This window comes from Manis javanica, chromosome 3 (assembly GCF_040802235.1).
Source record: "Manis javanica isolate MJ-LG chromosome 3, MJ_LKY, whole genome shotgun sequence".
NCBI classification, from domain to species: domain Eukaryota; kingdom Metazoa; phylum Chordata; class Mammalia; order Pholidota; family Manidae; genus Manis; species Manis javanica.
This window is the reverse complement of record NC_133158.1, coordinates 12093866-12107805: the sequence shown is the minus strand read 5'-3', so window position 1 is coordinate 12107805 and position 13940 is coordinate 12093866. Positions and strand designations below refer to the sequence as shown.

The 13940-nt window shown below is 44.4% G+C and overlaps 1 protein-coding gene across 6 annotated transcripts in view; it reads left to right on the top strand.

The window, feature by feature from the left end:
• PRICKLE2 (prickle planar cell polarity protein 2) overlaps nt 1-12372 on the top strand; it is a 287974-nt gene extending 275602 nt beyond the window's left edge. For all 6 annotated transcript variants that reach the window (XM_037019311.2, XM_073230839.1, XM_017666482.3 and 3 more), the window contains one exon: nt 6374-12372. In XM_037019311.2, the coding sequence (XP_036875206.1) occupies nt 6374-7248 (875 nt within the window). In that variant the 3' untranslated portion in view covers nt 7249-12372. The remainder of the gene's footprint in view (nt 1-6373) is intronic.
• Nucleotides 12373-13940: the final 1568 nt, after the last annotated feature.

Genomic DNA, 13940 nt, shown 5'->3' with positions numbered 1-13940 from the left:
GGATCTGTGTGAACAAGGGTGGGGCATGTGTCAATGTCTGGAGACATTCTGAGTTGTTGCACCTGGAGCTGGCAGAAGGGAGTGAGCTGGCATCTGCCAGGGGTGCTGCTGGCAGACATCCTTCAATGTGCAGGAGAGGCCCCCAGCCACACATTAGCCCACCTAGGGTGCCCAGAGTACCAAGGTTAAGAAACCGTGAATTAACGTCTCTGAGGGTAGAGGGTTTCCTGGAGTAGAAAGGTCCTTGAAACTCTGTCACAGCACTGGCCCAGTGTTCCTTGAATCCTCAAAGGCATTTCAAGCACCAGAGGCTCTTGTGCAAATGTAGATTCATATTCTGTACATCTAGTTAGGATGCCACTGCAGCCGGTCCACAGGTCATGCTTCAAGTAGCAAGGGGCTTTGAGTGTGTTCATAATCTCCCCACTTCCTTTCCTTCTCCTGCTCCCTCTCTTCCTGTCCCACCCCCAGCCTTCCCTGTCACTCTCTCTTTGAACCATTCCATGCCCTGTCACCAAGGAACATGTGGTGGTGTTTAAGCTCCACTGCCTAGATGACAGCTTCTCTCCAGCTGTTGCCAATTTGAAGTTCAGGGTGTTGATGAAATCAGTTGACTTAGTTGGAAAAAGGATCTCATGGGACCTGCTCAAACTACACCCCCTCCCCGACACACACTGAAATCAACTTGGACCCAAAAGACATTTTTTTGTGTGGCCTGAGACACTTGGCTGGGGATTCTCAGGCTTGGTAACAGCTTCACAGAGAGTGCACTCTCTTTCTGAACCAGAGGATGACAAGCAGTCTACAAAAGGCCAGATAGTAAATATTTTAGGCTTTGCAGGTGATGTAAGTTTCTGCCACGACTACTCACTTCTGCCATTGTAGTGGGAAAGCAGCTGCAGGTGATATGCAAATAATAGGCGTTCCTATCATTTATTGTGCTAGGAATAAAATGTATTGTATTGCAATAAAACTTTATTTATAAAAGCAAAAAAAGAGTGAATGAGATTCAATTTAGTTCCACAAGCTGTAGTCTGCAAACCCTATTCTTAACAAATGCTGTTTCTTCATGTCTCTATGTCAGGAAAAAAAAGTCATAAAGGGAAAACCTTTTTGAAAGCGAGCTAAATTGATAGAAGTTGTAAATGTCTAGATATTATGCAAGGTATTCTTTTGCTGCAACAAAATGGGAAATGGGAATGCATCCTTTAAGTTGGCAGAAACACCATGCTGTTTTCCTGTGCCAATTATTTTGGTGGGGTGGGAAGGACTAGAAAGGGCAATAAATAAGGAATAGAAAGATGTACCGAAGGAGCTGCCATTACACTTCAATCCACATTTTCTTCTCTCTGGACTTGAGTGCATGCCTCCTGCTCTTAAGATAAATGAGGGGAAGGGACGAAGATTGCCATTCTCTTCCATCGGACACAGAGCATCCTTTGAAGGTATTGATGTTTTCACTGTCATGAGCTTCTATGAGACCTCCTATTGGCAATGAGGGGATGCCGCTTAGACAGAAATGCTGGTGTTGCTTAAAGCACCCTGGCTGTGCCTTCATGTTGACAGTTTAACCACAGAGAACCACAGGCTGAATTTGATACCGACCTCTCCTTGTTGGGGCAAGGCCTGGCAGGTTCTGAGGGAAACGCTGTGGCGTGTGGACATCTGTGTGGCTCTCGGCCACAGTGACCCACAGTCACTGACTAGTACCTCTGACAAAGCCTGCATTATTCAGAGAGGAAAGAAATCTTTCCTGTGTATTAGTAAGACACAGTTCCACTTGAGAGGACAACTTGGAATCTCTGTCTCATGCTGTTGGATAGATTCTTCTGCCAGGTTCTCCAGAATGTGTTGTGTCACTGATAATGCACATCAAATGTGGAGTCGGACTTTGGGATTCAGCCAGAACTCTCTGGAGAATTTAGTTTGCAGTCTCCGCTTCCCCCACCTCACCTGTGCTCACATGCGTGCACACACACACACACAAGCACACCTTGGATTGGGTAGCAAGAAAAGTTAAGTGTGTTTATTGTGGGAGAGCACAGTGGCGTTTTGGAGTCCCATTTGGTTGGACTATTCTGATCTGTAGTGTTTTGACACTGAGTCTCATGCTGCATGGACAGATGGAATAAAGAGTTGAATATTGTCTGTGTAGAGAAGTAATCTCCAGCTGAAGTTTTGGAGGCACAAGTTATTTTAATAGTGGCTCATCTTCAGTGAGCATGGCCATGTATCTGGCCCTGTGTGGCCTTTCTTTCTTGGATTCATTCATTCATATAACCATACATTCAACAAGTGTTTGTTTGCCTTTACAGTTGGCTGGGTATACATTTCTTGGGGCACACTTTCTTTCACTGTGGACTTTAATGCCTTGCTTACTTCCACCATAATGACCAGGGACTTACCACTAGCAAACAGGAGTCTGTTGCTGTTCTCTGGGATCTTAAAACTAGCCAAAGCAATGGAGATGAAATGAAAACTATACAAATTCATTACAGTTGTGATAAGTCTTAAAAAGGAAATATGCATTTCCTTATCTAATTGTCACTGCAACTTCTGAACTCAGACATTGTTATTATGTCAGTTTTAAGGATGTGTCTTAACACCTAATATACAGAGTGGAAGAGGAAGAAAAAGAAGAGAGAAATATAAAGAAACTTTAGATTGTGTTTGAAATAGCATAATAAGGAGTTAAGTTAGACTGTTAGTAAAGAAGCTGCCCTTGAACCTTTGGTAACCATGAATCTAAAGCCTGCAATCACAATAAGTACATATCTATTGACAGTCACCTTAAATGTAAATGAACTGAATGCACCAATCAAAAGACACAGAGTTACAGAATGGATAAACAGTCTAGACTATTTATGCTGACCCTAACTCCTTCCAGGGCTTGAGTAGAAACCCCAGCGAAGATCATGGCACCCACCTATGTAGCTTGTGCTTCTGGATGTGATTTCTGAAGAACTTTTTTCCTTCCTTGGAAGGGTTCATCCGTTCAGACTGTTCATTCATCATCTGAGGCTGCTGTCCTTTCCTCCTACCTTCTGGTTAGAAGGTTCTGGAAGTGACTAGGCTCTTGTCAACCAGCCTCCTGATGGGCACATGGGGGATAGGCAGCCGGGAAAGCAGGAGTTGACAGGCTCAGTTCCTCTTGCCCTGACCATTATCCCAGTAATGCACCTTAAAAATAAATACATATGACTGGAAAGTATGGTATTTGGCAGAATAGTTTCTCTATAGGCATAGTTAACGTTTATATCTGGCTCTTTAATGAAAACATTGTTTCATTTTGACACTGTTTTATTGAGGTATAACTTACCTTTGCTTTAAAGATAGAGCAAACAAATATGAAAGCTGCACCTTCAGGAATTTTCTTGCACGTATATCTTAAAACCAGCACCCAGGTCTAGACGTTGAAACTAGCACCCTCAAAGTGTCCCTTATGCCCCTGCCTGGCCTCTGTCACCACAGGTAGCCTTAGCCTGTTCTTGAACCTCCTACAGATGGAGTCATACAGCAGGAACTGTGGTGCCTCCGCATCTCCAGTGAGCTTCGGCCACGTTACTGGTGCAGTTCCTCATGCTCCCTGTTGCGCAGTCGGCCGTTATGTCAGGGTTTCTCACCTGTGGCATTATATGACATTTGGGGCTGGGTGATTTTTTGTGACAAGGACTTTCCAGAGCACTGCAGGGTATTTAACATTATCCCCCAGGGCCTCTACCCACTAGATGCTTATATCAAACACCTGCTTTCTCACATGCCAAAGAATTTCCTCTGCACATGAAAACCATTACATCACATATATATGCTATAGTTTTTAAGAAACCTTTTTAGAGTTTCAAACTTACTGAAAAGTAGCAAAAATGGAGCAGACAATACCCATAATGCACTCTTTACCTGATTTCACCCATTGTTAACGTTTTACCCTATTTTATCATTTGCTCTCTTGCCCACACAGACAGACACACTCAATTTATTTCTGAACTGTTGGAGAGGAAGTTGCATTCTCCTTGGACATTCACCACCATATATTTCCATGATTCAAGAAACAGTCCTCTCCAACATTATCACCGTTATCAGTTAACCACAGTCAATGCAGCATACTACATTTATCAATTTCCTATTTTTGTCAATTGATGACTATTCTTTATAGCATTTATTTTTACTATAAAGCAGTTTCCAGTCCTGCATAAAGTATCATATATAGTTGCTCAGGTTCCTGAGTATCCTTCAGTCTGGAACATTCTCTCAGCCTTTCTTTGTCTTTCATGATACTGATTTTTACTTTTATTTTTAATGTAGTCCTTCTTCTTAGTAGAATTTTTCTCCCTGGGAGGTTTGTCTAATGTTTCCTTCTAAACACATTCAGGACATGTATTTCTGATTGGGAGACTGTGTAATTGATAGTGTGTCCTTAGGACATCCCACCTGGATGCACAAGATGTCCACTTGCACCTAATCAGACTGAGATTGGTCTTCTAGCTAAATGTTGTCTGATTTCTCCACTGTATAGTTGCTAAATTTTCCCTTACAGCTACTCAGCCGACGTGGAAAGACCCTTAACACCATGCAGATATGCTCCCCATCAAGTCTACCCCCCAACTTCAGCACATTTGGACTCTTGCATGAACCGGTCTTTACCTACCATGGTTGCTAACATGTCTTCCAAATCCAGTGCCCCTTCTCTGGGCATTCGCTTTACTCAGCTATACACAAAAATCCAGTGTTTCCCCCCATTTGTTTATTGATGTTTTCATCTATTATCACTGTGGATTCATGATTTTTTTCCAGTGATTTATAAATAAGTACCATTTTAAATATTTTACACTCAAATTGCTCAGCATTGGGCTAGTGGAGTCCCCTTGAGTTTATGCCCTGTGTTCTTCTGACAAACCCCCATCATTGTTATTTCTGACATGTCCTTATGTTTTGTCATAACAAGATGTTCCAGGGTCATCTTTTATATTTCTTTCTCCTGTCCTAGAGTGGGCCATTTCTCCAGAGAGCCCTAGTTTCTTTGAATGGGAGCTGATAGAAAATATTGCAGTGAATTGATCTTTTTTCCTGTTAATTGACATCTGAGTTATTTCTAGTTCTAGGTTATTATAAAGAAAGCCACTGTGAATACCCTTGTACATATTTTGGACCTTCACACTGATGTCTGTTGCATATACAATCAAGAGTGGTGATGGAAAGTCATGGAATCTCCACTCTGCCTAAGTACACAGCAGAAATGAGTACATATGTCCACAAAAAATGGACATAGACATTCAAAACAGCCTTGTTCATAATTTGGAAGTGTGTGTGCATGTGCATTTAGCTTAAGCATATACTGCTGAGTAGTTTTTCAAAGTGTTCAAAATGTTAGTCAAGAGAGAAGTTGTTGGCCCCAGTCAATAGGGAGGAATACTCCTAATGGGCCACTGTGATCTAAAGATATGTTCTTTGCTACCAGAAGCAGCAAAATTGCTGATCCTTTCAATAAATAATGAGTGGAAAATGCTGAGATTTTGCTGCTTAGTCCATTCTTAAGAGAGTGCTGCTTTAGGGTGGGCAAAATAGAAGTTACTGAAGTCACGGATTTCCCACTACCTTCGAAATGGTTTTCGTCCTATTGAGGCCAGTGAGGCGGTTGGGGAGTGAGTGTCGATTGCTAGAGTTCCCCACTGTTAGGGAGCATCAGGACCACTGCTTTGTCTTAAAAGGGCTTTCCCTGGGAAGAAGGAATGCCCCAGAGTCCAACTCACATCTGTCTGTTAGGAGTCCTAGAGCAGTCATTGACTAGACAGTGTGAGAGAGTAAATATCCCTCTATCTCCACCCAGGGAGCCATTTACTATTCAAGGCATTTGAACTTAGGGCCAGCAGGCAAAGCGGGAAGCTGCTGGATGCTGACTGGGAAGTGAATGGGCCCAGGGCCACGGGGCTGGATTCTAGGCACAGGGCTGCCAGGACCTGCTTGGGTGTGTGTGGCATAGCCTCTATAGGTCAGGTTCCTCCTGTCTGTCCTTTGGAGCTTATAGTGCATCATTAGATGAAAACGGTAATTGAAGGACTTTGTAAAGTGAAATTCTAAACAGAGGAAACATCATGCATAATATGCACATTAGTAACTTTGATCAGCCATGGTAGGAATTAGTAACTAGTAAAGTGTGTCTCTGTGGATGCATTTTAACCAGGTGCCCCTGGTGGTCACTGCCCCAGGGTCCCAGAATGGAGTGGAAAGAGCCTTCCTGCATCCTTTCTGCGAGCCTGTGTGCAGTGCACAACTGCACAGCTGTTGGTGGTGACCCTGGGTAGACGATGGTTCGGGTGACCAGCAGTGACCGTACGTCCGTATTGACCTCCGTGGTCGTCTTCTCTCTCTCCCCCAGGTCTCTCCACGGATGGTGGTGCCAAGCGCCAGGAGCACCTGTCGCGGTTTTCCATGCCCGACCTGAGCAAAGACTCTGGAATGAACGTCTCTGAGAAGCTGAGCAACATGGGCACGCTTAACTCCTCCATGCAGTTCCGCAGCGCCGAGTCGGTGCGCAGCCTGCTCTCTGCCCAGCAGTACCAGGAGATGGAGGGAAACCTCCACCAGCTCAGCAGCCCCATTGGGTACAGAGACCTGCAGTCCCATGGAAGGATGCATCAGAGCTTCGATTTTGATGGGGGCATGGCGGGCAGCAAGCTGCCGGGCCAGGAGGGCATGAGGATCCAGCCCATGAGCGAACGCACGCGGAGAAGAACGACTTCCCGCGACGACAACCGCCGCTTCCGACCGCACCGGTCCAGGCGTTCCCGCCGCTCCCGCTCGGACAACGCCCTGCACCTGGCCAGCGAGCGCGAGGCCATCTCGCGGTTGAAAGAAAGGCCCCCGCTGAGAGCCAGGGAGGACTATGACCAATTCATGCGCCAGCGGAGCTTCCAGGAGAGCCTGGGCCAGGGATCCCGGAGGGACCTGTATGGCCAGTGCCCCCGGACTGTGTCGGACCTGGCTTTGCAGAATGCCTTTGGGGAGCGATGGGGACCCTACTTCGCCGAGTATGATTGGTGTTCCACCTGCTCCTCCTCTTCAGAGTCTGACAGCGAGGGCTATTTCCTAGGAGAACCGATCCCCCAGCCAGCCCGCCTCCGCTATGTCACGAGCGACGAGCTGCTGCACAAATACAGCTCCTATGGCCTCCCCAAGTCTTCCACGTTAGGTGGCAGGGGACAGCTGCACAGCAGGAAAAGACAAAAAAGCAAAAATTGTATCATTTCTTAATAGGATTGGAGTCAGGGAATGGGGGAAGATGGGAGCTAAGAATGTAAACTCAGAAACTTGCACTGTTTTGAATTTTAAAGCGCTTTGGGGAGTGGTTATTGGTGGAGAAGAGAGAAGTGACTCTCAGTTGATGGAGGCAAGATTATGAACTGACTCAGTAGGTAGCACAGTTCTTGGCATGTTGAGTAGTATTTGCACATTGCACTTGGGAGACGCGGTAGACTCGGTGGAGGACCGGTTGGCCACCTTCTTCCTGGCAATCAGTCTGTGTTGAGTTGCCCCTCTCAAGATGGCAAATTGTTTTCTGCTTGCTTTTAACTTCTCTGGTTCTCTTACTTCTAGGACCCTCTTTCCAGTAAGTAATTTGTTTATTAGCCAGGACCCAAGACTAAGTTATTTACATGTCCATTGTAAATGCAATGTAAATGAGAGTTCTGATAAAATATTTTTGTATTTTGTAATATCAAAGGAATTTCTATATCGTAGGACTCAGTGGAGACTTGCATGCACACCAGGCATCATCTTTGAGTAGTAGTCAAAGGTGGTCCTGGACCACCTTTTTTTTTTTTTTTTCTTTTTTCTATACAAATTTGTTACATGTCAGTGAGACCTATTTCAAAAGAGTTTATTCAATTTGGCTTTTTGTGGCTTAAAAAAAAAATCAACTATTCTACCCAAAGCATTTTATGCTCCATTCTGTCTTAAGGAGCCTTCCTTAAGTTTGATCCCACCCTCCGTAGAATTTATTCTCTACAAAACGATAGTAATTTTTTACAAATTGCAAACGTAACTTTTGCCAATTAGAGAAACTAACCGTTGTGAGTGAAGTTCCGTGAGAAATGCCATCCCTCCCGGGAACATTGAAGTTGCTTATTATTGATGCCTTGGGGAAAATAAGTGACTGTGCGTGGTGCCGTTGTGTGATGTCAGCATGATGTCGTTTTGAATGTGGCATTATTTTCTGGTGCTCATGTTTCCTGGATTTGTATTTTCTGCTTCCCTTTACCCAGGCAGATGGAACAGCTGCCTTAGCCTGACAACCGGTTGTCCTCACTGCAAACGAACTTAAGCATTAGGAGTTTAGGGACAGAAAGGTTCTGAAGGGCTCTGGGAATGACGGTGTGTTCTAGATCGTATGTCATGCATGGAGAAGGAACAAGGTAATTTGCGAACAGAAAGCAGACCGAGGGTAGAAGCTGAAGGGGCATCTAAAAGCAGGTCAGCACAAAGAAGAACCAGAAATGAGGTAGAGGAGAATTACAACCACCTTTAACAGCCCCCAGTGCTTGTAGAAAGAATCCAGTTTAACACATACCATAACCAGAGTATCTGGGTTACCTGGGAAGGTGGAGCAGGTCATCAGAGTTCAGTGTAATGACCTTGAAAAACAAATGTCATCGAAAGGGAGATTTCCATGTTGAACTTTGGGGACTGTTGGTCAGAGAGAAAATGGGCTCAAAAGTGACTTTGCTGAAAGAAGACATTCAACGGTTGTATTGTTTATAGTGACATAAAACTTCCTGCCTTGCTTCAACTGAAAATGAAGCACTTGCTCTTTCTTCCATTCTCCTCCTCCCCTTAATAGACTGTGGCAGTTGAAATAATCCATCAGAGGACCCACCTTTAGTGAGACGTCCTGTCGATGTAGTACACGGTGTATCTCAGTGGTCATCTGCCATGGTGAGGTGAGCGTGGCCTCTTTTCAGTATAGTAGTTAATATTTTCTAGTATTTTCTATGGAGAGAATGTGAAAAGTGGCTTTTCAGACACCATCCCGAATGGGTCTGGGGAAAGGAAGGCTGTAAAGGGTGTGGAAGTGGCACTCCATTCAGGATGTATTAGAGTAATTTGCTTTTCAGGTATTAATATGACATTTGACATTGTCACTGATTTTTTTAAAGAAGCAATGCAAATGTTGGTTGTGGCTGTTTTCCGCATGCTATCTTCATATCTAAATGCTTCATTAATTATCCAAGCCTCCAGAGAATTAACTCTATTACGTTTGTATAGTAAGTTTGTACACTGCTTGGCAAACTGATTAAGAAATACTGTTCAACACCATGCTACTAAAGTAGCAGGTTTCTGGTAGAAATCGGGCGAGTCCAATTTGAAGTTCTGAGTTCCTTGATTGATAAAGAGGCATTTTGGGAAAAGAAAGAGAGGAAAAAAGTATAGATCACTTACCTTAGCAAACAGCTGAAAGTAACGTCTGTCCTCTGTGGCCTGGAATCCAGTGAAAGAAATTCTCTTAGTGTACGTTGCTTTCTATCTCTATCCTTTTTAGACTACCTCGTATATCCCCCAGATGAGGCTTTAACCACCATCAGCAGAGAAAAAAAAGGTGGCCTAGAAATGACACATACCCAGCACCCAAAAGGGTGGGAGGAATAAGCAATTTCAGGTGTAGCTGCCCAGGAGGCACCCAACTGCTGAACTGCTCAGAGCCTGAGATATAATGAGATACAAGCCCCAGGGTCCGTCTGTACAAGCAAGAGCCCTTCCATGTTTCCCGCCAGTGTGGGTGACTTCTCCCCAACCTACACGTAGCCAGGCACCTTACAGAGATGGCCTGGAGGAGGGCTAAATCCCACTGTGGACTCTGTTGCCGTTGACCCAATGATGATAGACCCTCCCTGTGAACGCCCTGCAGAGCGCAGGATCTCACTCTATTGGGAGCCCAGCCTGTAAGTGATAACTTCCATGTAGCAGAATCCCATGCACCAAAATTCAGTGCATTCTTTCTGAGGCAAGAACGCAGGGTCCTTGCCTGATTCCTCCGTCATAACCATGACTCTTTTTGGTCAAGATTCTCTGTGACTGGGGCCTCTACTCACCCCTTCTTCGATCATCATTTCATCTTCAATAGACTTTTCTTAGAAAAGTAACATTTTCCCAGTTTCCTCTTTTCTCTAATGCCTTGGGGGTTGGTTGTTTGTTTCCACTTCTCTCATGCCAGTCCTTTCCTTGTCTTTTGGTTAAAACCACAATTTTGGAGTTCGCTTCATTTCCTAGTGCTGCTCAATTCAGTGGCAACAGAACTGGCTCTTTGCCAAGAAGCGGGAGTGGCGTCACCGACAGCTTCCTGAATGGCCCTGCCAATACTCGCCACCCTGGATACTGTGAACAGGTTTCCTGGCAGCCTGGTGGCATTGAGCATGGCATTCCGGTACCTTCCTTCCATCATATAGTTCTGGGATCTCTGTCAAGTATGAAGGGGAATGAGGTGAGTGAAGTCAGAACCCTGCTTCCTGGTTTTGCATGTGTTCAAAGGGGCAGAATTCCCGGTGTTGGTTGACACCTTCTTTCCACATTCACCTTTTTCTCTTCTGTATTCCTAACATGGGACCTGAAGGCAGGTTTTTCTAATCCTCTTTGCCCACTTCTGTAGGATGCCCCTGCCCTACAACAAAATTATATTTCCTTCTCCTCCTGCCTCAGCTTTCTGCTTTTTGGGTACCACTAGCCGTTGTTGAGTGCAGGTGGGGCCAGAGATGGCATCTGCGTACCATTTGCTTGGCCAGTGTATCACTGTATACTCTCCCAGTGTACACATATGCAGCCTCAAAAATCTTCGTGACACTGACCAGCCAGAACCAGTTGATCAGAACTGATCTTACTTGTCTGACAACAGATCTTATTTGTAACTGATTCTTACTTACCTTTCCACCCTGGGCTCTTTTGCCAATGGCCCAAAACAGTACACCAGCCATTTAGGAAGCATCATCCGTAAATAATTGTGAGACGCCACTTCCTATGCCCCTGCATTGTGGATGCTAAAGAAGGTTGATGTCTTCAGGCTGACTGAAGACAAATCTCTTTGGCCTTCTTTTCCATTCTCATGGCCAATGATAGACAGCCTTCTGTCCGTCCTTTTGCAGAGGTCACATAAGAGTCCATCTTCTTTGTCTAATCCTACCTCTAATAAGAAATAACACAGATATTTAAATTCCAAGGAGAAATGCTCCTTGTATCTTTCTGTCTAAAAGAAACCAGATGCTAACGCCCAAGAAGGAGGACCTATCTGTGACAAAGGAAAGTGGAACCAGTTATCTGAGTATTTCCTGCCAGAAGAGTTGCTATTAGCAGCTGTTTAACACCTTCAAGGCCTTGAAGTGGGCTCTAAGGACAGCATTCTGGGCGTAGGACTCAGCAAGCCTCCTCTGCCACTTGGGAAGGCAGTTTCACATTGCCGCCTTTTGAGGTACATTTCTTGAAGCCCAGGAAAAGTGGAAGTGAAGAGAGCTTGCCTTGCCGCCAGGGGTTGGTGCCCCTAGGGCCTCGGCACACACCAGAGCTTGTTTGCACCACTTGGAAGCAGTCATCAAGGTTTGGATCAAAAAAGGATTGGATTCCTTTTCCATTTTCTCATAAGAGTCACCCAGTCAATGCTAGACTCCCATAAAACATGACTCACTGATGGGAGCTATACTACTTTATGAGCTTACTTCCTGCTGACGAAACCAACTTTCCCCAAGGGGGATAAAAAGGAGGAGGGGAAGTCACGTAGTATTAGGAAAGCATTTCTGTGATTTAGATACGATGAATCCATAGGATAGAAAAAAAATTGTCCTGCTCTATCCTGAGAGTTTTCTGAGACATCTGTTCACCCTAGTGGGCATTGGACCCTTGATGTTCAATAGCTCACTCTGACCAAGCTTTTTTAAATTTTTCAGAGAGAGTTACTAACCAGGAAGTTCTGTTCTCAAGCCAATCTAATTCATCTCCACATTTGTCCCTAAAGCACGGATCCTGACTTACCATCCTAAGGCCTACGAGTCCTCCATTTGCCTTAGCAAATTAAGACTCTGGCAGTTTCTCCTCTCTTGAGCACATTCTTTCCTGTACAGATTTGCTTTGCCCATCTCCTGCTTTAATTTCAAGTGCATAAACAAAACCTCAGAGGGCCTGAGATAGCGAGGCAGGCCAGAGTCTGTGTCATGTGTCGAGTGTCAAGCTCTTTGTTAAGAAGGCCTGCGACAGGCCTTTGGTGTGGGCTCTGCCAGAGACTGTTGTGAACACTTCGCTTGAGATCCATCTCCTGTAAAATGGATATGATGTTTTACTGATGTCTGTAATACATTTGTAAACTTCCAATAAAATATGAATAAAAGAAATGGTGCTGTGTTTCTCCGTCCTCCTTCACTTTCTTGGTTTTGGGGAATCTTTGCCTTTGAATGTCTCAGCAAAGGAGAGAGGCGGCATGTGTCAGGGGAGGAGGCTGCCTGGGAAAGATGAACCTGATGGTGTAAATCAGGATTGCTCCACCTCAGCACTTTCGACATATTGGGCCAGTTCATCCTTTGCAGCAGAAGACACATGGCAGAATGTGCAGGAGTATCGCTGCCCTCTCCCCACTCGATGCCAGTAGGACCCCTCCCCCTGAGTTGTGGCAATCAAAAATGTCTCCATACCTCACATCCATTAGGGTGCTACTGTCAAAAAAACAAGTGTGAGTGAGAACTTGAGGAAATCGGAACCTTTGTGCACCATTGGTGGGATTGTAAATTGGTGCATCCCCTGTAGAAAACAGTATGGCATTTCCTGAAAAAATTAAGAAGAGGATTACCATATGATTCAGCAACTCTACTTATGATTACATATACCCCAAAGAGTTGAAAGCAGGATCTCAAAAGTTATTAGTATTTGCCAAGTTCATAATAACATTATTCACAATAGCTACAAGGTGGCAGCAACTGAAATGTCAATCAGTGGATGAATGGATAAATAAAATGTGGTCTCTGCATGCCTTGGAATATCACTCAGCCTTTAAAAAGGAAGGAAATTGGGACACATGCCAAAACATGTATGAACCTTGAAGACATTATGCTAAGTGAAATAAGCCAGACACAAAAAGAGCAAATGCTATATAATTCCACTGATATCAAATACCTGAAATAGTCAAATACATAGAGGCAGAAAGTAGTGTGGTGACTGTCAAGAACTGGTAGGGGAGAAAGAAGACTTGTTTCATAGGTAGAGAGTTTCAGTTTTTCAAGATGGCAGTTCTGAAGATGATTGGTTGCACAGCAATGTAAATATTCTTAATAACCTGAATTGGACACTTAAAAATGATAAATTGTATGTCATCTTTATTTTACCACAATTAAAACAAATGTCTCCACACTTTGCCGAATGTCCTCGGAGGACAAAATCACCCCTGGTTGACAACCACCAGTTGAAATGTTTTATGTTCTTGGCACCTTTGTTTCTTGAGGAAACTGACCTGTACCCAGGCCACACAGTTTATCTTTCAGTTGTTAACAGTAATTGAAACTAACAGCTGACCCCCAAAATACTTGTGCTTGCTGCTAAGCAAATAATAAGTGTCTTGTGTAAAGAGTTGTATCTATGGCCGTGTTCTGGTTATGATGGCATTAATCTTGTCTGTGAGCTGGGACCAAAGCAGCATGTAAATTAGGTTTTCCCATGTCTGAGCCACAGCATTTGAGAGTTGCTGGCTACTACGATATCCTTGCCTACTCACCGAACAGACACTTCCTGAGAGCCTGTTCTGTGCCAGGCACTGGTCTACATTTTTGGAAAACAGCAATGCACAAAACTAACAAAGCTTCCCACCCTAAAGGAGCTTATAAACTTGACTTTCCACTAGACATGAAATCAAGTAGCAAATATTCTCACCCACCCTAACCATGAGGACTTGGGAGTGGCAGTTGAGCTATTCTAAGACATTC